The sequence below is a fragment of the Varanus komodoensis genome, unplaced genomic scaffold, assembly GCF_004798865.1.
Source record: "Varanus komodoensis strain SLA01 unplaced genomic scaffold, ASM479886v1 scaffold110, whole genome shotgun sequence".
Taxonomy (NCBI): Eukaryota; Metazoa; Chordata; class Lepidosauria; order Squamata; family Varanidae; genus Varanus; species Varanus komodoensis.
The window spans coordinates 1,117,360-1,143,632 of NW_025335318.1; the positions used below are offsets into that span (position 1 = coordinate 1,117,360).

The window sequence follows — 26,273 nt, forward strand, 5'->3', positions numbered from 1 at the left end:
GTGGTGGCCCCCAAGTTATGGAACAAGCGTCCCACTGAGGCCTGCCAGGTGCCAACTTTACTATCTTTTCATTACCTGGTGAAGACTGTCCTCTGCCACACAGCATTGATTTAGTTTATTATGGCTTTGTTAGTTGTTTAATCAGGTTCAGTCAGGTTTGGGTTACTAGAATTTTACATACTTTTAAAATATGGTTTTAAATTTTGTGTGGCAACTTTTTTCCTTGATATTTTGTAACGTGACATAGTTTAGGTGATATTTTGATAGATTGTTTGTAAATCATCTGGAGAGCTTCAGCTACTGGGCTGTATAGAAGTGAAATAAATAAATACATACATAACTACAACCTGATGGAAAGCCTCTTTCAAGCACTGCTTGCCTATTGATAGTTACCAAATACGAGTGCATATTAACCATCTGTTCTAGCCATTGGTTATGCAGGGTTTTGTGAGGGGTTTTTACCTCTTCACAAATATGGCCACATGGTAAAAAGAACCCTGCTAAGATGTGCCCTGGCAAAGGCTTTCCCATGCTTATGTCCTTGCAGCGGGGCATAAGGAAAAAAATCCACACACAGGCCTAGAGCAATAACAGTATATAATTATATACATAATCTTTATATGTATTAGATTTGTATCCCACCCCATTAGCCATAAGGCTCCCTGGGCAGGTTACACATAAAATGGTACTGGCTCCACGCAGTCCCACCCAAGGGGGCAGAATGGAAATGCCCCGCGTGAGGGTGTGCCCACCTGCCCAAGGCTCTCCTTTACTAAGGATGCTGTGCAGAGCAAGACTGCCCCATGGCAGCTGAGCTCAGAACGAGTCAACATGTTCAGGGGCACCAGCTGAGCACAGCCCTCCCTATGGAAAAGCTTCACTGGTACCTCAAAATGGCCGCTCTGCTGGGGGGAGATTTATAAAATGCAGCACACAAAATGGCTGCCCTGTGGGGACTGGGGAGGGTGATAAGGGGCTGTATGATGATTAGATAGGGATGAAAGGAGTGGTGGTGGTGGGGAGATCCCCAATTAAAGGAAAGTGGCAGGGGACCCTGGAGAGAGAAGGGCCAGATGGGGGCCCTCCCCAAACTTTTGCATTTATATTAATTTCTTGTAAGGTCCTTTTTTAAAGGATGTAGGGATCAACTGGGCATCAAAGTCCAGAGCTATTATGTCCATGATCCTTCTCAAATATTTGGGGACCCTTCTCCATTCTGAAGTTCCAGAACTCAGCAACCACAGCACTCTGCACTGGGACTCATCCAGCTTCCCTTTAATCCAGAGGGGTTGTTCACAGTCCATGCAACTTCTCCACTTTCCCTGCATTTGTCCTTTTCTTACCTATGTTTCTTTTGCTCTCCCCTCACACTTGAGAACCCTGTCTTAGATTCTGAGAATATATTTCAAAATCAGACTGGTCTCACCCTGCATCTATGCCAGTTTCAACCCGCACCCCCCTTCTGTTTTCATGATCAAATATTTCTCTAAACAAATGTACTACACATGATCATTGTGTTATAGCAGGATCTCTCAGCAGAATTGATTCTGGCTGGCTTCCCCACCCCCCTTTTCCTTTGGGAAATCTTTTTGTAGTGCTTCTGAAACTGAAAGAGGCTCTTAATGAAGCTGACTGACACACCAGGCAAGACCGGTCAGGTTAGCAAAGCATCTGTGGACTGTGGCACTGTGATTATTCTCTCCCTGCACCCACCTCCCCAAATATCTTTGGTTGGTCTTAAGCTGCATTCCTTTTCTTCTCTGGGGAGCTTCTGCTGAGAGTAGACGCATGGAGTGTTTGTAAGTGGGTGGGTCCAAATGGCAGATGGAGCTGCCCAGCACCGCAGGGGTCAATTCATCCAATTCACATAAGGATGTTGAGTGAAAGCAAGGAGGAGGGGTGGGAAAGGGGGCTGGGACTTCCAGATTTCAAGAAGAGTCAAAAGGAAGGAACTGCTACATCTGATTGTGTGTTTGCATGTAAGAGACTCATGCAGACAGAAGGAACGGGGGAGAGAGAGAGAGATGACACACAGACTGAGTATGGCACTGACCAGAGCTGCCTAACAATCTGAAAAGAAGGAGCAAGAAGAGAGACACAAATGAGTTAAGAGACCTGGAGGATTTCCTTTCCTGCAGCAAGGGAGGAACTCTGACAAGGTGGATCCACATCAGTGAAGGCTTGTAGAGCATCGGAGGAGACTCTCTGCTTGCCCAAGACACTTTCTAATCCTCCTGTTCTTCCCCTGGCAGGTATGGAGTTCGACAATGACACTCTCAGCCACCAAGTCGTCGAGGACTGTGACTACAGCGACTGGAGCTCCTCCAAGATCCTCATCCCCACCATCTACTTGCTTGTTTTCTTCCTGGGCACCACGGGCAATGGTCTGGTGCTGTGGACCATTTTTTGGGGCAGCCAGGAGAAACGGCGATCTGCGGATACCTTTATCGCCAACCTGGCAGTGGCTGACCTGACGTTCGTGGTCACCTTGCCACTGTGGGCTACCTATGTCATCCTGGACTACCACTGGTCCTTTGGCTCTTTCGCCTGCAAGCTTAGCAGCTACCTGGTCTTTGTCAACATGTACGCCAGCGTCTTCTGCCTCACAGGGCTCAGCTTTGATCGCTACTTGGCCATTGTCCGCCCCATAGCGAATGCCAAGCTGAGGTCGAAGGTGAGTGGGCTATTGGTCACCATTGCCCTCTGGACCCTGGCAGCCCTCCTGGCCTTGCCTGCCATGATCTTCCGGAAGACTGCAGTACTCATTGACATGGACAGAGTGACCTGTTTCATGGATTACTCGAGTGTGGCGACCAACGAGACAGAGGCAGCTTGGGAAGCGGGACTGGGCCTGTCCTCGACCCTCATGGGCTTTGTGGCCCCCTTTGCTATCATGCTGACCTGCTACTTCTTTATTGCCCGCACCATTGCTGGCCACTTCCGAAAGGAGCGCAGCGAAGGACTGAGGAAGCGGAAGCGCCTGCTGACCATTATCATCGTCCTGGTGGCCACCTTTGCTGCATGCTGGCTGCCCTTCCACCTGGTGAAGACCGTCTACATGCTGATGGACTGGGAGGTGATGCCCTTGTCATGCAGCTTCCATGCTTTCCTCAGCAACATCCACCCCTACTGCAGCTGCTTGGCCTACATCAACAGCTGCCTCAATCCTTTCCTCTACGCCTTCTTTGACCCCCGCTTCCGACAGGCGTGTGCGGCCGTCCTCTGTGGCAGCGCCGGCCATTTGGCAGCAGCCAGTAGAGACAAGTCAGCCAGTTTTTCCTCGGGCCATAGCCAGAACCACCCCAGCAAAGGAGGGGAGCAGCAGCAGGAGAAGCAGTGTCCCAACAGCCAGGAGACTCTGCTTCACGGGTAAATGCCGGAGAAGATCAGGCGACCATGGAGGACTTTGGATAGAATGAGCCCCTCTTTTGCTCATATTGTGTCCTGTCTTTCAACGCTTCTATAGCCTTCTGTCTCTTGTGCTGTTGTTTCCATTAAAAACGACAGTCTGATCGCCTTCCCTTCCTTTCACTAGACTCTGCTGAGTTGCCCATTCTAACTGCCGCTTAGGGCACAATCCTATGCATGTTTTGGCAGAAAAAAAGTCCTAGCCCCCCAGCCAGCCTTGCATTTTTCCTAGATTGCCCCCTTAACCTTAAGGGATTTCTTGCAAAGATAGGCAAAGCTAACTTTCCTAAGAGCAGTTTTAGCCATGTTCTTTCTTTTGTATCTAAAAATGGTATATGGGCTGTATAAGTTCCAGTGCTGAAACCGTTTCTTTCATTCTTTGCTGTGTTTATTGCCCTTGCATGTTTTCTTTAAACTTGGGTTCCCCATGCTTTTGTTCCTTATCTGTACAGTAAGAAACCAGGGCTTCCTACAAGAGCAGGGATATGGTACACACACACCTCAACATGAGGCGACACTGCAATAGGGCAGCTGCAGGAAATGGGTGGGAGGATGAGAGGCACGCAGCCCTGAGTTTTGCAAGTGGTGATCAGTTATCCTGCAAGGACAAATCCCTCAAAAAATACAGTGTGTTTCCTTCTGGAACACAGGCTCATCTCTGAGAGACATTTTCCTGGAAGAAAGTCTCAATGAACCTAAGCAGACTCACTTCTGAGCAGGCATTGCCCATTGTTTGCTCAACCTGAGCTTCAGAAGACTTTTTGTGACTTCCAACTGAAATGTTTAGTGAGGATCCATGCACAAAGCCCCACTAAATCAGTGGGATTTACTTCCAAGGAAATATGGGCAGGATCATGCTATTGTCCAACCTATCCAGAATATTTTCTGTCAGACCTTCTCTCTGCAGCTGGCTGGTGGCATTTTAAGCTAGCCTCACTGCATGAGTCAGGATTCTTGTCTCAGGAAGTTTCCCAGCCCACTCTCTGCCCTTGGCCCAGTCTTCCAGCCACCAGACTCCTAACTGCAGAACTGCCAGAGGCTTTGTTCCTTCCGTGGGAAGAAACTATATCACCACTCCAGAAAAGCGTATGTTTAATATCCAGTACTAGGATTGGCACCATGGACAGAAGGCTCTGGGCCTGCTATGATCTTTATTCTTCCACAGATGAAACATGATTCCTCAATTGCCCTGAGAGATTGTGCTTCCCTTTCTTGTTGTTCTCCTGGATTTTCCTGTCCCCTTAAACTCCCTTCTACAGGTTTCTTGCTAAGCAAAAAAGACTGTGAGCTATATTTTTTGCATGGATGACTTAGCAGCAGCATCTTCTTGGTTTTCTAATTTCTTTTGGTATAATCCCTCAAATTTTACTTCTGTTCTTCACAGTTCACTGGGAGCTGGTTTCTCCCAGCATGGGAAGGCATGGACATAACACCTCTCTTTTGCAGGAAACCTAAAGAGAAGTGAGAAAACATCGTTATACTTGTAATAAGTGCCTTGTTTTCAGGGTGTTGGGTCTAACATGCACCTTGGCCATAAAACTCTTTGTGTTTATTCACCGGTTTAATGTATGAAACCATGAAGCAAAATGTTCTGAGCTCTTCTGATACTGTGGGAGCTACCTATTGGGAAACACTCCATGTAGGGAAATCCCTTCCCCAGTCTCATTTTAAAAAGTATTCTCTGCTGTCAGAATACTGGCCCCCAAAATTTTCAATCTCTTTGCCATTATATTTTTATATCCTAATGGTTTTTGCAACTTTATTTTCAATTTCTGAAACTTTTTATTTAAAAGTTTTGCTGAAGTTTTCAAATGTTGGGAAATGCTGTAAAATGGAGGACAGCTTTTAACAATGAAATATTTTTATTGAAGCAGAATAACAAGCTGGGAATTGAAAACATGTTCATATTTAACCTCTAGCAACAAAAGTATTCATTGTTTTTTATTTGTATAATCTAAATTTATTTCCAGTCTAGGAATAGCTCAGATTCTGGGACTCCCTCTGAATCCTAATATACGTTGTGGAATTATAGACTGTAAAATGCTGTGAAATCTATATGAATGCTGTCATTTCTGTATATGTGCATAGGTGTGTGTGCATGTTATTCCTTTACACAAGTCAAAACAAGACAGTCACAAAAATGACTATGCATTCTTGTGCTGAAGGGAGCATGTTGCTGACTGGAAGTGAGGTATGCATTTGACAGAAACAAATTTAAAGCCTTTCTTGGATTGTATCATTTTAGGATGCAACTGAGAGTTTTGATGTTAGAACAGTACTCCTTCCCTGGACATAGAACTTCATCGAGAAGTCAAGGTTGAATCCTGCTTCCTGCCATGCTAAGTTTTTAGGTACAGAATAAGTTTTTAGATGGGTGAATTCAGATGTGAACTGCAATCTGCAGCTGGAAGCCAAATGGTTCAAGGAAAACATTATCATGTGTGTAAAGTGTTGAATGTAGAAATGATTCAGAGGGAGATATAAAATAATCTTTGGTGTGCTGTTCCTTGTTCCTCTTCCAAGAACACAATGTAGAAGAGATAACACAGCATTTAGGATTTATTATCACTACTTTTTAATCATGCATGCATATGGAGATACAAATGTGCTAAGTGATGAGAGATTAGGCTAGATTTGCTAGGCAAAAGGAGCAGAATAGTTCTGGCTCCCAGGAGAGAAACAACTCATCACCAAAACTAATGCCAAGAATTAGGCAGGAAGGAAGAAGCGTAAAGAGATTTTTCACACACCCTAACACTAAATGGACTTGGCAGCCCCTTTCTGCTTTTATAGTGCAGGTGTGAATGTGGTCAACACAGGGTAAGAAGAGCTAAAGCCAAATGTACCCTGTGGGCTATATTTCTCACTTCCCTAATGTCACACGCTCAGTTATGGTGAGATAAGAAGTGGCCATCTCCATCTGCAGCTAAGAGTCATGCCATGTCTTTAATGTGTGTGTGACCTCAGTGAATCTTTCATCTTTCTAGCTCAGAGTTATCAACATGGGTCTTCTACAAAGGTTTCAGTTAAGGGGCCTTTCCAGCACTACCTGCAGATGCTATGGATTCAGCCTAGAACCTTTTACATGCAGAATTTATGCCTATCCACTACATTACAACCTTTTCCCTAAAAGAGCCTCTCCCAACCCTGGGTGCAGAGATGTTCTTGGGCGCTACCAAGACCACCATTCCTGACTATTGGCTATGCTGAATTGTTGGAAGCTTGTTTCCCCGCTTCCTCTAGCCCTTGAAGAGACCTCCTTAGCCTGATTCCCAGATCTAGGCACCCCACTCAGTGGATGGTGAGCTGAAACTCTCATAGCATGCCTGTTCCAGGAATAACCAGAGCTCAGCTGACATCATGTTCATAAGCAGAGTATATGTGGATTAAGAGATGGAGAACAGAAACCACAAAGGAAATGGAGAGTCTGCCACATGGTTAACATATGTGCCTTTAGCATTCATTAACTGATGAGTTCTCCTTTGTTCAATACCTAAGTTTTGAAGTCCAGATGACACTGAAGAATACCTTCTGACAGTAAGCAGATACACAGACAAAAATGCTAATGATTGAACGCTAATTCCTAGTATAATGGTGACTATGATCAATATGATTAAAAAGATTACATGCAACAGAAACATTGCTAATCTAATCAAGCAGACCATTTCATCCAGAGCTGCTTACTGCAGCTCCTGACCAGTCTCCTGAATGAATGGTCAGTCATGCTTTATATTAAGTTTTGCCTTCTGCAGCACAGCGGTTGTCTAACAGGCTCCTTAAAGGGGTGCTGCCTCAACCCCCCTTTGTGCAGCTACCCCCAAATGGCTGCTGTCTACAGCAACACTGCACAAGATGCCTCTGCCATTGCAGTTGCTCAACACCCACATCAGAGAATTCACTTTGCCCACCAGATTGGGTATTGCTTTCACTGAGACAGCTACCTCCAAGGTCAGTGTCACTTCACATCCACGTCAAACACAGAGTCTTTTCTTCATATAAGTTGTCACACAAGTGCTATTGGCAAATAAACCTTATTCTATGTTGAAAAGACACTAAAGGCTGGAACTTGGAGCCCAGCACTATTTGCAGATGAGGCTGCAGCTGTAAACTGACACACACGGGAAGATGGAGCACTTTGCTCAGGGGAGGGATACAGGCACAACTCACTTGTTCATCAGACCTTTTGTGGTAACACGGTGGGCTGAATGCTTGGCTTTTCCCCTTTGGGGCAGAGGAGAAACAAATGCAAAGGATCTTGGCCCCCTTTGGCGCACTGAACCACTCCCAGAAAACTTGGTTTGCTGATGACTGGAAGGCCAGGGGTGCAATGCAGAGTGCAGCAAAGACTGCCAGGCTGCCCGGTGGATTGTAATTGTATATAACAAATAAACAAAGCTTGATTAATCAGTCTCTGTTGGGTGAATTCTGAATAGTGATCCACAGGAAACATCTAATGTACCGAGAAAGCTGGGATAGATATGTCCATCTGAGTAAGAATAAGCCAGTACAAAAAATGCATATTTATGTGGGCTGAAGGGAGAAGCAAGTTGGGAAAGCAGATGAGAGAATATAGGCTCCAGAGTCAACTGAGAGTTGTGGTTCCTTTGGGGACTTTCCAGGAGATTCCTGGACCAATGAAGAATCTCTTCTCTGCAAGGGTGGCACTTGAGAAATCTTCTCAAAGGAACAGCAGTCTTTGCAATGATGAGATTGTGCACTTTGGCCTCTGTGAAAAATTACTTTGGTATCTGTCAATTTGGGGGAAGGGAGCTTCTTGATCCCTTGGGGATGCACATGAGTTTTAAAAAACTATACTTTTTTTTTGGAGGGGGTGTTCCTATTTCTCAAAGTTTTGCCAACATGAACAGAAAGTTTAAAGATACCCTGAGAATGAGAGGTGCTAATTAAAGTGTGCACATTTGTTATCTCTGAATCTAAATATGGCATTTCTTGGACTTAAGGAAAATATAAGTTTTAAATTAGAATTCTCAAAAAAACTTTGTAGGGCATGCTAGGAGAACTCATGACAAAGATGCTGACTTATTCAATGTGTTTGCTACTGCACTGAGGTGTTTGAATGACTGACACATAAAGTATCATGTGCACTGATGTTGCTAAGTTCTCCTTGTTTTCACACATCTTCACGAGTTTATTTTGTTCTCCTGCACTAAATATTTCCCAGACATTTTGCATGCCCTGCAGGACCCCCACCTGTTCACATGTTTGGCAGGAAATATTTTAGGATCAATGAGGAATATGCGGAATCATTTTTATTAATGCCATTTCTATACTGCCATGTAGCCAAAACTCTCAAAAGTTAGTTCAGTTATTCTCTGAGGAGAAGAGCCACCTTTTTCCAGGGATGTTCTCCATACTGCTAACAGTTCGCAGACAGCAGCACTAAACTAGGACCTGACTCACGGCCTTTTGAACACCCCGAATGAGCGTACGCATTTCTGCATCTACCCAGCCCCATCATCCCACTAATCCGATGTTTCACTTCCATCTCTACTCAGCAAGGGTGACTTCACACAGCCATGTTAGTAGGTGATGATGTGGTGATGACTCACCTATGAGAAACAGCTGTCTCTGATCACCCACCGAAGGCGGAGCTTTCCCATTGCCTGAAGAAACCCAACACTTTTCCTAGTGGTTGGGTTGACCTGGCCAACCCCTCAGCCAGCCACACACTCACCCATCTGTCTGCAAAGTGGCTCTCAAAAGTCCTCTACCAGCTTGCGGTTGCCCAACAACCACAGTTAGATATTATTCACTCCCCTGCTTGACCCAGCAGGACAGGCTTGCTGCTAGACCAGGGAAAGGGGGGATATGGACAGTCCAGGCTGCATCGACACTGGCCACTGTTGGTAGTGAGGAGCCCTATAACCCTGGTTGGTCGCCATTTTGTTTTTCTGTGGCCTGTCCTCCTACCCTCAGCTTCTAATGCAGGCATTGTTGGCTGCACTTGGGCACAGCAGGATTACTATCCAGGCACATCTGGAGGACAGCAGGTAGAGAGGGGGGTCCTAAAATAATTTCTGTTCCTGCCACTTCCAAGCAAAGATCCCGTGAAAAGTCAAATCCAGAACACATTGCAAGACAACCAGTAAGACCCCTAAAGGGAAGAAGACTTCTCAGCAGAGGAATGGGTGTGGCGGCCCAGTGGCTCTCTGGATGATGCAACACAGACAAGATCTCTACAAAATTTATTTATTTAAAATGTTTCTAGACCATCCCTTACCATGGTCTCAGGATGGTTTAACAATGAGACAAAGTAAAATAAAACACAGCATCCTAATAAAATTTCAATCAACAATAAAACCCCTATTAAAACAATCAAATCTTAAAACGTTGGGAAAATCAAAAGGTTTTAGCCTGGTGCCGAAAGAATAAAATGATGGCATCAGGCAAACCTTTCTGGGGAGCAAATTCCACAACTGGGGTGCCACTGCAAAGAAGGCCCTTCTCTTGGTAGTCACCCTCCTAATCTTCTTCAAGGAGGTCTCCTGGAGAAGAGCCTCTGCCCCAGATCTTAAGGGGAGGTCACGCACATATGGAAGGAGACGTTCCTTCAGGTAACCAGGCCCTAAGCCATATAGGACTTTATAGGTCATCACCAGCTCCTTAAATTGGGCCCGGACTTCAACTGGTAGCCAGTGTAGGTGGAAAAGGACCAGAGTTATATGTTCGTACAGTACCTGACAGTCCCTGTTAACAACCTGGCAGCTGTATTCTGAACCAGTTGAAGTATCTGAACCATCTTCAAGGGCAGCTCCGTGCAGAGCGCATTACAAAATTTATCAGCTGTCATCTACCTACCTATCATTATATTTCTCTCCCAGCTTTTTTCCTATCAGGGAACTCAAAGTGGCTTACATAATGCTATTCCTCCACTCAATCTTATCCTCATAACAACGATCCTGTGAGGTAGGTTGGGCTGAGAGTCTGTGATTGCTCCAAAGTCACCCAGTGAGCCGCATGACTGTGGAGGGACTAGAACCCGGAACCACTGAGTCCCCCTCCTGCACCCTTAACCACCCTGCCACACTGGTGCTCTAATCTAAATGTACGTGGGCACAGGCTGCAGCAGGCCATTCCTTTACTGCAGGAGGATGCTAACTATCACTTTCAGTGGCAGCTTACATAGAAATAGAAACAGAGCGAGTCAGAAGGGGTCTCCCGGGCCATCTAGTCTGACCCCCAGCTCCAGTCAGCTCCACTCACGACCTGCCCACCATGTGCATGTCCAGCCTATCTTTGAACACCCGCACCAATGGGGCCTCAACCACCTCCCGTGGAAGCCTATTCCACACCCTCGGGGTCCTTCCTTCCTGGCATCTAAAGTGCTTCCTGGCATCTAAATGGAACCTTGGCTCTCTAAGCTTTGCTCCGTTGGAGCATGTCCTGCCTTCCTCTGCAGGGGAGAACAGGTCTCGACCCACCTTGATCACCACCAGATTCCCTCTGAGCCTCCTCTTCTCCAGGCTGAAGAGACCCAGTTCCCTCAGTCTCGCCTCATATCCCATCCCCTGCTTCATGACTTGCAAAATGCAGGGAAGTGCTAGAGGCTGTCAGCTCCATGTCGCTCTGAAATCTGATCTGTTTACATGCTTTTGTTCTTTTTAGTTCTCATATCATGTGTTGCAAAACGTCAATTTCATCTTGGGGTTCCGTAAACTGTGTTCCTGGCAACTAGATCAAAGTCATACTTCCCCCCCCCCCCCCTTAACATGGAATAAACCTTTCAAATCTGAATGACAGGATCAAGGCAGAGTTCCTTCCGAAGTTCCTGTATTTGCAAGTGAAATAAAATAAGCTTCGTTAAACTCGTATTGCCAATTTGTTCATGTCTAGGGGATTGTCAGGGGATTCTCTGAAATGAGAAACAAGGGATGCCAAGATTAGACTTCACAAAGAAAAGCAAATCTTTTTTTCTTATCCTTAAAGCATGATAAAATGAAGCACTTTTAATGGGGTTTTAAAAAATATGCAGTGTGAATTAGTGCAAGCAATAAAGTAATGTTTCCGGGTTATTTTAGCTTTAATTTCTTTCCCACAAGTAGTGGAGACACAGTCTTCAATGGGCAGCTTATGTATCCATCTCTGAGATTTTCAAAAGCGAACAACTACCACAGTAGAGATTATCTCACATTATCGCATTATCTGCGAGTGACTGAGTTGAGCCCAAGCCACTTGTGACAAAAACAATTAAACCACACGCTCCTATGAGATGGGTAGTAAAATTCCACTTGCCATTTGGTAGAGTGAGGCAGATGACCAAATGGCCCAAGGTTACCTCAGGATAGCTTTGTTACCTGCATGGGAGGCGTTTATCACTTCCTTCCCTCATTTTTAAAGAGCTGTGGAAATATGAGACTGAAGCCAATTCCTAGTTCCCAGCCTTGATGGAAGTCTGAATTCAGTGAGTCGGCTTTATGAGGAATTTATTTAATTATCAGCATTTTAACCCTCCCCATTAGCCATATTTGGTGGGTTGCAGCAACAAAATAAAATACAAAATAGAATAAAATACAGATTGCAATACAGTGTAAAACAACAATTACAAATAAAAAAACATTGCAACCAATATAAAGCAAATGAGGGACCCTGTCAGTGTATGAGTTACGGGAGTCAAAAGCTTAATATGAGTGCACACTTGCACTTCTTCCCTGGTACTGGTAGTTACTTGAGAGCCCCTTGAAAAGCGGGGGGGGGGGGCTTGCTGCTCCCACCAAGTGTCTTAGTGGCCAATCCCCCATACCTGCAGTGGCCTTGGTCACCCAGGTTTGGATGATGCAACAACCTATCATGGGTTCAACAAGCCACCACAACAGCCCATGGGTTGCTGTAGAGATTCTTATCGAGCACTTCTGGGGAAATGAGTCTGGATCTGCACAGGATGACAACCCATCATGAATAGTAACCCACAATGCATTATGTTGCATGAACCCATTTAAGAAGCTTGAGCTTGAAACGAGCTTGAAATGAAGGATAATGCTGTGATAACTTCTACTTAGAATTGCTATATATTACTTCTAGTACTGGAAGCCTCTGAATATCAGCTGCTGAGGAATATGAGCAGAAGGGTGCGGCTGAACACTTCTCCCGCATGAGGGCTTCCCATGGGCATATGGTTGGCCACTGTGAGAACAGAATGATGGTCTATGACATGATACCCATGTCTCGCCCTCAAATGATGCACTGGCCCAGAATGAATGCTAGGGAATCGCATTATAGATACTCTCTGGAGATATGGGTGTCTGATCTATGAAGGCTCAAGGTTTGGGATGGTGTAAATTGGTGACCTGCAACAGCAAGTGGTTGGACCCAATGGGACCCTTCCAACTCTACTATTCTATGATTTGTTTTGGATGTATATCCCTGGTTTCTTCTTTGCAATTTTCATCTCATTAAAAAGCATTGTACAAAAACTATGGTTTTGAATTTGAAGAACTGTGGATCTTGAAGGGGACAGTCACCTGTCTTATACTCACCATAGGCATAAGATAGGCCAAAGCTTATTTTGCCATGCAGAATCTATACATTTCAGTTCCTTTATGAAGTGTGCTTCCTAGAACCACCACCCTGCCTCATTCACAGATTTTCATGGCACTGTGGGCAGTGGGGGGTCGAGAAATTGTCTGCCACCTGCATCCTGCCCATGTTTTCCCTATCACTTCTTTCTATATTTTAGTTTAACGCAGAGGTAGCACAGAGCCACCAGGAGCAGCAGTTGCTGATAGGCCTTTCCTCCAGGAATTCATCCAAATTCCCTTTGAAGTCAGCTAAATTGGTGGCCGTCGTAACATCTCATGGAAGTGAGTGCCACAGTTTAACTATGTGCTTTGACCATGATGAACAGATTTGACTGGATGGCGCCTACCCCGCTTGACGAATTCAGACAGGTGTGCCCCAGTCCACGCTTTGCCTCCATGTGTGGACAGAGATCTGAGGTAAAGATGTGATGGGGAAATGGATAAGAAGTGCCAACTCACCCGATTCTGCTTGCAGGGGATATTTATGTCAATGGTCCAGTGAGGCTAGTGAGGCACGTGCTGTCCATGCGTCTCAAAGCTGGGCTTGTGCGACTGGTTTGGGTGTTCTCTGTCTTTCTCTTAGGAGACGTTTGAAGGTTGCAGTCAACTTAATTGAAATGTGTTTCTTTTCTTTCTTTACTTTTTTTGCAAGTAGGCAAAACAGCAAACACTGGCACTTGCTTGTGGAAATCGAACTAAAGATAGCATCTGGCAAAAGGGAAAAAACACATCCTACCGAAACCTAATAAGGCAATGAGGCTGCACTTGCGACTCAGGCTAGGCTAATTAATCTAAACAGGCCAACGACAAGGAAAGGCAGAAATAAAGACTGTTTGGATCCAAAGTCTCTTTAGGCGTTGATGGACAATGCTCGGGGGGCTTAGGTGTCCTGCTTACCTCACAGCATCCTGGCTGCTGCTGACAGAGATGAAGAAGCTGCTACCATTCAGGAGTTGCGTGTTAAATGCCGCCCACTTGCGCTGCTCTGTCAGGCAGCCCTTGTGGGAGGGGAGGTTGTTTCAGAGTGCCGCAGCTGTAGATGCTGTGAGGGGAACCTCCCCCCACCCCCAAATTTAAAAGGGAACTAACCAAATCAGCAGCCATACACAAGTTGTTTTGATTCCTACCCTTTCAGGGTTGAAATTTAGAGTGGGTGTCCCCAGTGAACTTGCGTTTCTGCTAAGCATGGCAAAGAAGTTATTCCAGCAGTGTGCGGTTGGCTGAGAAACCAGTCCAGCCTGGAATAGCTGATGACAGTCCCCTGATTAATCAGAGGCCTGTCTGGCATCTCATTCTGATCTTGTTCAGGAGTGATTAAGTTGTGCACTTGGGAGGGGAAAGGAGCGCTTCGTGCCATCCCGTGTCCCCAGGATCCCTGTGACTGTCAACTCTAGCCCCAACCTTCCTTTTGCAGTGAATGGCAAGGACTGAAGTGGGATTTCAGGGAGCCACCTGTATAAAGAATCCCCTTTCAGGACTTCTCATTCAACCTTGGAAAGGTCAGGGAGCTGAACCAGCATGTGGAACCACCATTTTTATTTTTTTTATTTTTTTTTTTACATTTTGTATTGTTAAACTGTCCCGAGACTTCAGTAATAGGACGATCTACAACGTTTTAAATAAATAAATAAATGGGTATATTTGGAGTGAGACTAATACAAACAACTCTAGCCCTCCTTCACAGGTTCTATTTAAGAATGTCCAAGTAGGGCTTTTGTGTCTCATAAACGTCACATTGAGCTCAGTCCTGAATCCTGATCTAAGATGCAGTAATCACTGGATTCAGTGAGGCTTCCTCCCAAGTAAGTGCTTGATATGGTCATGTGATAAGAAAGCCAGTCGATCAGCTAACTCAGTTCTATGTGCAAGATGGCAGCTGGGTGGAATGGGACCAAATTGCAGAACTAATCTGAGAATTTCTGCAGCTGGCTATGTTGTACTGCTTCTCTAAATTTGCTTCTCTACAACAGCTTGAACCAGGTAAACACAACTTCTAATGGTAGCTATGCTGCTTCCCAGGTATTTCCAGTGTAAACACTGCATGCTAATGGTTGGCTAAATTCATCTAAATTCAGCCCTGGTTTTTAATAAATGCACAGTTTAAAGAGGGTTTGCTGAAAATATAGAGGAGTTTAGCTAAGGTTTGGGCTAAATAATAGTCAAATGTGAACATTCATTCTCAGGCAAGTCTTAAGCCCCTCAGCAATTCCATCTTCTCCAGATATTTGCATAGTTTTTATAAAGGAGTCAATCTGCAAGTGCTTTGTTTGGAAATTAGACTTCCTGGTTACATTTGGCACCATTTTTTCCTTTCTCATCAAAGGGTAAAACTGTAAGTCCCTCATTGGTGATGATAGAGAAATCCAGGGCTTAGAAACATAGGAGGTGCCTTGGACAGATTCAGGCCAATGGACCCTTTAGCTCAGTATTGCTGACACTGACTGGCAGCAGCTCTCCAGAATTCCAGGCATGATTTCTTTCAGCTCCACCTGGAACTGTCAGGAATGGAACCTGGTCCTTCTGCGTGCAAAGCAGGAGCTCTGCCATGGAGTGACAGCTTCTCCTTAATTGCAGCACATCAGCACATACCTCCAAGGAAAGAAAGAGGCAAGGCAGGAGGTCGCACTCTTTCACCTGAGGCTTATTGCATGTGAAAAGTGAGTGTGTTTATGCATGCATACAGTTTTTAAATATTGCATTTTCCCATCCAGGTCAAATACAAATGCAGTACGTAGTTGTCGTTGAACACCGGCGGTGCCTAAGCGACCTGGCTGAGAGAGAATGGCTTAAGACCACCCTGCAGTGTCAACCAGTGTTAGTGTGTGCTTTCAGATGGACCCATGGTAGCTTTCTAATCAAAGGGCCCTATGCAGTTAATCTATTCCCCCCCGCCCCCCGTGGCTTATTTCCACAGTAAGAAACAAGGCAGAAGAGGGGAGGAGAAGCCACAGGAGAATTACAAACGGAGGAAAGTAACTTCAGGACCACATCCGCCGTTCTGCATTTGAAGCAGGACAATTGCACAATCGGTACTGGAAACAGCCACAATGTGCCCCAGAGCACCAGAATTGCTGCAAACACCCTCACAACGGTTAGGGCAGTTCAATAGGGCTCCAAAGTGCTGCAGTGCAAACTGTTAGGGTCTTCAGCCTAAGCCTGGAATGGCTATTCAACAGCTGTTTCTGCTTTCCTATGAAAGAGATGCCTAGAAAAATACTTCCGTCTGCAGCAAAAACAAATCAGGTTAAACCACCACTTCCATCTTTTCCTCAAACCCAACACTAATGATCAGCTAAATGTGAGCATGACTGTGTCATTCATTCTCATCCAGAAGTGGTGCACCTTTACCCTTCTTTGGGCCCCATCCAATGTGGCTACTGAACTCAGAGGATTATGGGTGGGCAGTGGAAGGTCCAGGGGCTAGGATTGCCCCTTTGTTCACCCTCCAAAACACTTGGAGGGCCAATTCCCATCATCTCCTGATGTCCACCTCCTTGCTAGGAGGAGAGGCTGAGCCCCTGCCAGGATTCCTTGGAGGACAACTGTGTCTCATGCCTCTGCTCCCTGGGACGCCCCTCTTGCATCAGCCCAAAGATGGTCTTCTGCCTTTGGGGCTCAGCTGGCATAGAAAAAAACTAAGAACTAACAGCCAGCTACAACATGCTGGCTGCAAGGGTGGAGAGGGTGCCTCTGAAGTCGCAGTCCCAGATCCAGCTTCAGAAGGCATCTCTGAAGTTGGAGCTGGGACTCTGACTTACCCTACGATTCCCCAGACAGTGTGGAGTAGCTGAAGGATTGTGCCCACAACAGGGTAACATGAAGGTCTCAAATCAAACCAGAAGCCAGGGCGTGTGCGCCACTCTAGTCTTTCTTCCTGCACACTTGCTAATTATGTTTCTTGACTGTTTGCTCATATCTGGAAAGGATGTAGGACTGATCCCGTCTGTGAGCTTTCTTTTGTTTGGCATTGTTTGTACAACTTCTCTTGTCCAAGGTGATCTTTGCAGTTTGTGCCAAATTCTTAACTCCATGGGGATTAATTTGATTTATGAGCTAACCCACTGAAATAAAATAAAAATAAAAATAAAGGAAGGACACAGTAGGTTGCTTTATTTTTAAATTACTGTACCTGGATTTGGGCCAACAGCAATCTGAGGGGTGATTCACACTTTACACTGAGGACATGGCCCAACACTCTGGCCTGGTTTGCACATAATGCCAAGTCAGGAGCAGAATTTTTGAAACCCAGCTTGTATTATGACTGAAACCATCCCTGCAAACAAGTCATGGTTTGTGAAGCAGCCGCAATCCACAAATAGTATCCATGGTTTACAACTTGGGTTGTTTAAAACATGGCTTATCATGATGTCTGAATGCAGAACCATGGCTTATCTCTGGCTTGTTTGCCGCACTGTTGGTCCCAGAGCAGAGGTGCTTAGCAAAAACAGCCTGGAAAGCAAACTGCTCAGAGTCACAACAAAATGGGTGGGACAAAAAGCAAGCCAGAAATTGGGAAATAAACCATGGTCTGTCAAGTCTGCAAGACTATTCATAGCTAAAGCAGCATACCACGGGTAACATAGGTCATTGCTTAGTGATATGTGGAAAAGCAGCTTGTGTGTCTCCCTCTGAGCTCTATGAAGTGTGTAGGGAGAGATGTATCTGTAAATGTGCAAGGACACACAGATATATGACATGGACAGCTGTACCCTGCAGCTTCCTGGCACATGTTCACCACATGTTTAGAGGCATCCCATTACCTTTTACAGTGAACATATGGCGAAGCAATCTGTCTTGTAAATGGATCCTCCACTCTATTCCTAAACTTATTATGTAGATTTCCTCCTTCTGTGGATCCTAATTTCCTTCAAACAGATTTCACATAATTTCAATCCCACATGGAAGGCTTCTTTTCTACAGATTATGAGGTTTTACTGGTGCGCTGGAAATATCAGTTTTGTTTTGCTAGGCAAGTCAGCCAGTTTCCCAGGATCTGATGGCTCTGTCATGTGGAATGCGCTCCCCAGAGAGGTTCGCCTGGTGCCAACATTATATACTTTTCGGCGCCTGGTCAAGACCTTTTTATTTCCCAGATATTTTAAAGTTTAAATATTTTAATTATGTTTTTATCCTCAGTTTTGTGTTATTATGATGTATTTATTAGGTGTTTTATATTGTAAGCCGTCCAGAGGTGAACTGTAATGGACGGGATAGAAATACCCTAATAAATAAAAATAAATAATAAATAAATGTCCTTCTATTCTAGGATGGAACCATCCAGGGTGGGAAATGGTGCACACTTATCTCTGACTCCCTCCCCACCCAATATTGTTTTGCATATGTCAAAGAAATGTGCCTATTTGTGCCTATCTGACAACTTCTGGGAGTTTTGCAACTATTTAGGAGCAATAAGCAAATGGCCTCATTAAGGAATTAAAGCGCTGTGGGAGAGTAGAGCTTGCCAGCCATTTCCTTTGAGGTGCAAGAGGCAAATAAGGCTGTAGCTTTTCTGAGTTTAGTGTGGCATCTATGAAATTTGTCATCCAGTTTCTTCATTTTCCATTTCCCTTCAAGAAAGGAAATGGCTAGAAAAGAGTAACTAGGAAAGAGAATTTAGAGGACACCACAGGAAAAGAAAAAGAGCAATTTTAAAACCATGTACCACCTCAAGAAGAGGAGTGGGAGAGGAAGCATCAGGAGCACAGAGCAAAATGTTAGGAGGAGATAAGAAAGGTGTCAACATCCTGAGCTGTGGCAAGGGGACAGAATAGCAAGTGTCTGGTTGGATGTGCAGTGTGAGATAAATCCTCCCGACTGAAGTACATTTATTTGGGGCAGATGGCTGTGTGCACAGGCGGAACTGCATCAGTCTGGCAGGCTCCGCATCCCACAGCCTATGACTCTTCCTTTCAGCACCCTGTGAGCCCAAATGCACTCTTAGGGATGGTCAGCAACTCTGTGTCTTCTTCTCAAAATCTGGAACTGTTGTGTTCTTTAGTAGTTTGAGGAAACGTGAGCTTGACTGGTTTTGCTTGCTCCACATGATAAGAAGGCAAGATTCACTGGAGAAAACAACCATGACAGGGGAATGTGACGAAGAAATGGAAAACCAAATATGCAATAGATTGAATGAATAAAGGAAGGCACAGCCTTGAACTTAAAAGAGCTGAGCAGGGCTACCTTAAGATCTGGGTCAGAAGTCCTTCTTTGGGAACCCTCTTTGAAAGAGATTTGGAGAATGGCTTCTGAAGGAGTTCAGAAGAATGGCTAGCCGGAGAAGAGCCTTCTCTGCGGTGGCATCCCTGCTTTTGAAAATGCTCCCCAGAGAGGTGTACCTGGTGCTGACACTTCATTCATTTCGGTGCCAGGCCAAAACCTTTTTATTTTCCCAACGTTTTAAGTGCTTATATTGTTTTTAAAATGGGGTTTTCTTGTTGTTTGATGCTGTGCTTTATTGCTGTAGCACCATCCTGAGACTTCGGTGAAGGATGGGGTAGAAGTGTTTTTAATAAATAAATAATAAATGAAATAAAAGACATGATTTCACTGGCTTCTGGCACTGCCAGTCAAGACGAAGGGCAAAAGCTCCCCGGGTTTTCCAAGGTGCAAGGATGGGAACACAGCATTGATCAATTTGCTAGGCCGCACTTCAACCTCCAGCCTTGCTTCACCCAAACCTGGCTTCACCCAAACCTGAGCTTGGAAAGAAAGAACTCACACCTCCTCCAGCAACCTTTTTATCTTTCTCTCTGCAAGGCAACTCCCATCTTCACAAGTATGCTTAAAGCTGTGGTAACAAAGAATGCAGATGTACATGGTGATAATTAGATCTTGACAGAGGGTTCAGTGCCTTGAGTAAACCAAGAGGGCAAAGATGTTTCAAAGTGCTGCTATTCCTGGGCATGAAGGGGGGAGGGAGGTCTGAGAGAAGAGGAGGCGGGGAAGGCACTGCAATAGATGCAAAAAAGTCTTCATAAAATGTTACCCAGAGAACTTCCAAGTGTAGCAGGCTTTCAAACCATATGCAGTTCGGTTATATATTTTCAGAACGAAGAGATTTTACATTTGGAACGGGCGAGCACTTCATCGACCAGCCTTGTTCTCTGTGGTTTGCTCTGTAACAATATAGAAATTCTCCCGGCTGTTAGCGCAACCCAAGAGCCTGTTGTGGCGGGTGCAAGTGTTGCTGAAAGCATGCAGGGCTCACACGCTCTGGGACTGGACACCTCCCAAGTGGGGTCTGCCCGGCGGAAAGGGCAGCTGCACGGCGAGTCCTGCTGGGGCCCACGTGGGCCTGCGGCAGCTGCCATGCGGTGCCAGGTGCTGCCACTGGGCCTGCTTGGACGGCACTCGAAGGGAATGAGACCGATGTGCGGAGGAGACGCTCACTGGGGCTCTTCCTGGCAGGCCAGCGCGCTCCGATGACCAGTTGCTGGGCGGGGAGAACAGCCAGGAATGGCTTCCCAAACGGATGTCAGATTTCTAGAAGCAGCTGCCTATTGTGACCACGTGACTCAGTACTACCTGGGCCTCGAGCTGATCCAGCAAGGCGAGTCTTAAGTTTTTTATGGTTTTTCCTGTGATGATCCATGGCAGGGAAAAAAAAAAGAGTAATTGAGGAACTCCAAGTATTTTTCTGTTTGGCTAATGGGCTCAGGAGAGAGGGACTTTGGCTACACAGGAATTTACTGACTTACTTTCTATCCTAATAAAATTTCCTATGAACTCCATTGTGCATTCCAGTTGTTATTTTGCTACTACCCCTCACCCCCGGAGTTTAAGAATGAAAACCTATGTCAGACTTCCTCAAGCTGCTGCCCTTCAGATATTTTGGGCTACCCCTCCCATCCACCTGTGTCAGCATGCTCAATAATTGGGGAAGATGGAAATTACTGTCCCAAATCTCTGGAGGGGAGGAGGCTGGGGAAGGCTGATATCCATGGCCAGAAGCAAAACATCACTGATTGCCAGATGCCCAGACATTAGTGACCAAGGATGGCTCTGTCCATCACACTCTCTTGGGCCATTTGAGTGGCTTTTCTCCCTTTTGCAGCACTACAATGTGACTAGCTGCACCTGGTGGCATTCATCTTCCAACCCAGCTGCTGCAGATGCCATTGCTTTAAGTGTTACGACTGAAAACTGATGAAGATGGGCTATACAGATCTCATTGATTTGTCTGTATAATCCCTTTCTGCCCAAAGGTCCAAAATATGTATCTTCTGCACTGTGAGTGTGAATGGAAAGAACAATCATGGATGGGAGCGGAGAACGATGACACGTTGGCACTCCTGTCACCAGACACTTAGCAAAGGCTGTGGCCAGCAGGCATGCATCAGATTAAAATGTTTTGTTTAGTCTTGTTAAGGGGATTGCCTGACTCTGGCTTTTGAACAGTGGTGCCCTCACAGGAGGACTTAGGCCAGGCATTCGGGGTACCGCTCAGCAGCACAGAGGACCCCCGAACACAGGCTCACCGCTTTGTGAAATACAGCCATGCACAATACCATGAAAAGACAATTAGGTCCAGAGTCTAAAATTACTTGAAGGAGCAACTGGCTTCAGAATGCTTCTTATGAACCAAAGTAGCTTCCTTTGTTGTTGCAGTAAAATCTGTTATAAGTATGAGGTCCTACGAAGCTGGAGCGTCTTGTAGGAAATGAGTGGAATTGTGACACTTCAGAGTAAAAAAATGCTCTTCAGATTAAGGGGAAGCCAGCAAGACGACCCAACGTGAGCTAACTCCCTGAAATGGCCGCTTGTGGCTTGGACAGAAATGGCCTGTGGGTTGCCAGCAAAGGGCAACTGAACTGAATTAAATTTGTGCCCTGGGGCTTCTCTCTGAAATTCAGCCTTTTTGTTTCCCCATCCTTCTAGGAGGCAAGGTGAGGAATTTCATACCAGCATTCACACCCTTCCCTCAGATCAAAGCGCTCCACATTCTCTTGTGTTTGTAGACCCCAGCCCCAGCTGCTAAGGATCAGCCTTTCCCTGGGGGAAATGGGATGGCTAACCGTAAATCAGGAAAGAAGGCTCCCGAAAATCAGCTTTCAGGCCTCTCCCTTACACAAACAGGAAAGACAAATATTGCTCAGCAGGACAAATAACATGCAGATGGCCATAGATGGGATTCCAGGTTTTCGCTGCTCAGGTTAACAATTGGGGGAGTTGGTGAGAAATCCTGTTATGCAGGATAAAATGATATGATTGAGGAGATGGTGCGGGCGGCTTCCCGGTCTTCCAGGAAAGAAGAAGAGAGATGAGCCTGGAATAGGGTTTGAGTGTTGACTGGGACTCAGCAGACCCCAGTTCTAGTCCTGCCCCCTTGCGTGACCATGAACCTCACTGAATGGCTTTGGGGCACTCACAGACTCTCAGCATATCCTACCTCACAGGGTTGTTGTGAAGATGAAAAGAGGAGGCTCTTTGGAGAAAAAAGTAGGGTAGCAATACACTAACTACAAATAAAATAATGCATTAGTTTATTTTAATGCATGTGAATTTTGAGTGGGCAGTGATGTATAACTGAGGTATACATTGTCATCAGTGTATAACCAGCCAGGCAGCAATTCAAAAAGCTTGCGCAGTATATTATGTGTTCAATTGCTGTGCTGAATTATGCTCACAAAATTACTGAATTATACCCATAAAATTACTATTTATTTCATAGTACTGGAATTTCAATACTGAGCAAATAGCTAGAGTTCTCTGGGTGGTATTATCAAAAATGCAAACATTTTAAACTAAAAAGAATTAAGAACAGTTAAAAAATATACACTGAAGCTTCTGGGATGGGCAATTCCCTCAAGCCCTTGGTTATACCCATATATCTTTAAAAGCCTTGGCATAGAGGGCTGTCTTGACCTGGTGCTGAACAGATGGCAAAGTAGGTGCCAGGTGGGCTTCAGTGGGGAGGTCATTCCATAGATGGAGCCCACCTCAGGGAAAGGCTTCATTCTCGTTGCCACCATTTGAGTCTCCCTTGGTGCTGGCACTTGGAGGAATGCCCCAGGTATTGAGCACAGTGTTCGGTCAGGTTGTGGTTGGGAGAGATGCTCCACCAGGTGGTCCCAAGTCATGCGAAGCTTCATAGGTCAAAACCACCCTGGCTTGGGCTCAGAAGCATGCAGGAAGCCCATGCAAGCAGGACAGAACTGTTCTTATGTGTTCAGGCCTACAAGTCCCAGGTATTAATGGGGCTGCCACATTCTATACAAACTGCAGCTTCGGAACAGTCATCAAGGGTGGCCCCACATACAGTGCATTGCAGTAATCTGGAGATTACAAGAGCATAGACTGTTGAAACCAGGCTGATCTTATGCATAGTTGGGCCACCAGCCAACCCTGGAGGAAGGCACCCTGTGCCACTAAGGACAACTGATCCTCAAGTGATAAAGACAATTCAAGGGAAAACCCAGACTATGAACATGCTCCTTCAAGGGAAGTGCAACCCCGTCTTGAACAGGTTGAACACTCTTCATCCAGTCAGAGGAACCACCCACCAGTAGTATCTCAGTCTTGTCAGGACTGAGCTTCAGTTTATTGGTCCTCAGCCAGTCTGTTGTTGCAGTCAGGCACTGCTTTGTACCGCTACAGCCTGACCTGATGAGGATGAAAAGGAGAAATAAAGCTGCATGCCATCAGCATATTGATGGCTCACGTAGGGAGTTCTCCAAACTCTGGATGACCCCACTCAGTGGTTTCATGTAGTGGGAAATAGCATGGCAACAGAGCAGACCCCTGAGGAACTCCATGCTGGAGAATCCATGGGGCTGAACAATATTCCCCAAGCACCGCATTCTGGAGACGGCTCTCCAGGTAGGAGCAGAACCACTGCAGTGCAGTGCTCTCCACTCCCAGCTCTGACAGTTGCCCCAGAAGGACCCCATGGTCGATGGTATTGAAAGGTGCCAAGAGGTCCAGGAGGATCAACTGCCTGGGCCACATTCCCCTTACCTGGCCAGTCCTCCATCCAGCACCATGTCTCCCTCGACTCACCATGGCACTGTGTGGGTCTCCCACTTGGCTCTCCATTCTCCCTCCCAGCACATTCCCAGGCATCCACCCACATTGGCAGGTGGAAGCCAGGAGCAAGTGAAGGAAAAATAAGGAGGTCTCCTCACTCTCGTGGCATCCCCAAGAAGCAAACCAAATGGACAGTTCACTCCTCCAACATTCCCAGAGTCTCCTCACCAGAGTGAGGAGGGCTTCAGAGTGCAGGAGGATATTATGTGGGGGTTGAAATACCCTGATATGCCTCTCTGTGCCCCTCTCAGCAATTCCTGAAAGGATGGCAAGAATGGCTTGGGTCCACATGGAGAAACCCCCACATGTTACGGCTCACCACCAAGAGGCCATTTTTGCTGGTATCCACATGACAATCCATGTGTTCTAGTCCTAAGGTCATACCTGAAATGGCACTAAGGGGGCATTTTTGTCATTTCCTGAGAGGGGCACCAGGCAAAAGATACCCTGGCAAGCTGCAGGACAGAAGAGAAGGACAAATAATTGGCTTTGGTATCAGGCAGTGATCCCACCAAGTCTCCTAAAGCACGTTGCCATTTTTCAGTTCATTTTGAACGTCTCCAGGAGCAGTGCTTTGCATTTGCTGTACACCTTGCCTTCTGCACCACCACAATCCCTCACAGGGCAATAAGCCACAAGGAGGCTGCCTCTTAGGAAAGAACAGCCATTGTGTGGCTGGCCAGTCTCTGGCACACACGCGGCAGGAACTTTCAGCTGCAGTTGTCTTTAGTTGCTAATGCCTCCCCTGGGGGGAAGAGCTCTGCCATATTCAGCATCTGAGCCAGGTCTCCATGGCCCTTAGACAGTGACTTTAAATCCGTCAAGACCCTGACATGGGACAAACAGGAAGAACCAAGATCTCAAGAGTGGTGAGCAGGATATGGACGCAGTCGAAAGGATGCAAATATCATCCTGAAGTTCCCTTTTGAGCAGTGCCTGTGTCAAGTCGAAAGAAGCAGGAGCAAGAGTGCAGGGGAAAGGGGTGCAGGCTATGGGGCGGGCAAGGCATAGCCTCAAGCACTCGCTTTGGGCACGGATTTGCTCACTCTGTGTCAGCCGTGGCAGCAGCAGGAGAGGCCGCTTCTGGACAGGAGTGCTGGGAGCAAGAGTATCAGGGAGGCCGCTCTGTGGAAGAGCTGCAAGGCATCTGGACTGCAATCCACCTGGTTTAGATGTGACAGCAACAACCCACTGCCCCACGTGCCTCTCTTGTGAGGAACAACTGGAATGTGGTCTCCCTTCTTGCCTCACCTGGACGGTGCTTTGGAGCATGATGGGATTTCTGAGTAAGAGTACTAGTCTTGACAAGATAGCCTCCAGATATCTTGTGTCATCTTGAGGCTGATTGACATCCCACCCCACCACCTGCGCCTGCCTCTGTGAGCACTTCAGCTTCAAGTGGGAGCCACAAGTGGGAAGAATATTTTGTCAGAGGCTGTGCATGCCATCATTGGCTCAGGGTGCACATGTCTGCCCCTAATAAAGCTGTCCGTACCGTAAGGGGGCCACCCCTTTCCCAGAATAGAGGTGCATGGGAATTCTGCTCAGTCCTCCTAGAAAGCTGTCCCAAGACGTTGTAAGCCATCCTGTGATGTTCTGTAGGGGACGGGATAAGAATGTTTTTAGTGAATGAATGAATGAGGTGGTTGTTGTTGATGCTGCCGCTGATGAAAATGACAGTCATTTCCTCCTCCTCCATCATGATCTTCATCTTCATCATTTGCTATTTATATTCCACTTTTCTTCCTCTGATCTCACGGTGGTGCACATTGTTCTTCTCCCCATTTTGTTCTCACAATAACCCTGCAAAGTCACCGAGAAGAGGATTGTCCCAAGCTTAATAGATGTGGGGCTCATAACCTGAATCTCTCCAGTCCTAGCCTAGCTACTACATCACCTCACCTCTTGATCCTCCTTCTCCTCCAATAACGCACTTTTAAGTGTCCATATTACTTTGTATGTATTGCCATTGGAACCTTGACAGCAACCCTGTAAGGTAACTTATTATCACAGATCACTAGGGTAGCCGCGTAGGATATGTATCTCCCTAAAGAGGACATAGATTTGTATAGATTTTGCATGTGCTAATGTATAGCTGTAGTTGCAAATTGAGGAAGACTGCCTATTAATGGAAGCACATTCCATCTCCCTGTGGTAGGAAGACCGTTCCCAGGGGAGCCCTGTGGACAGGCATCTGTGGGCGAGCAACTCCAAGGCCTTTCCTTGCACTCCGTCCCCTGGGCTCTTCCTCTTTGCTCTCAAGTTGGATTGGGCAGCACTTCAAGTAGAGAAAACCCTCGAATT

General features: G+C 46.1%; 1 protein-coding gene across 1 annotated transcript; it reads left to right on the forward strand.

Annotated features, from left to right (window-relative positions):
* The first annotated feature begins 2,192 nt into the window (after positions 1-2,192).
* APLNR (apelin receptor) lies at positions 2,193-3,513 on the forward strand. Its single transcript, XM_044420772.1, has one exon. The coding sequence runs from the start codon at positions 2,255-2,257 to the stop codon at positions 3,371-3,373; it is 1,119 nt and encodes a 372-aa protein (XP_044276707.1). The 5' UTR covers positions 2,193-2,254; the 3' UTR covers positions 3,374-3,513.
* Positions 3,514-26,273: the final 22,760 nt, after the last annotated feature.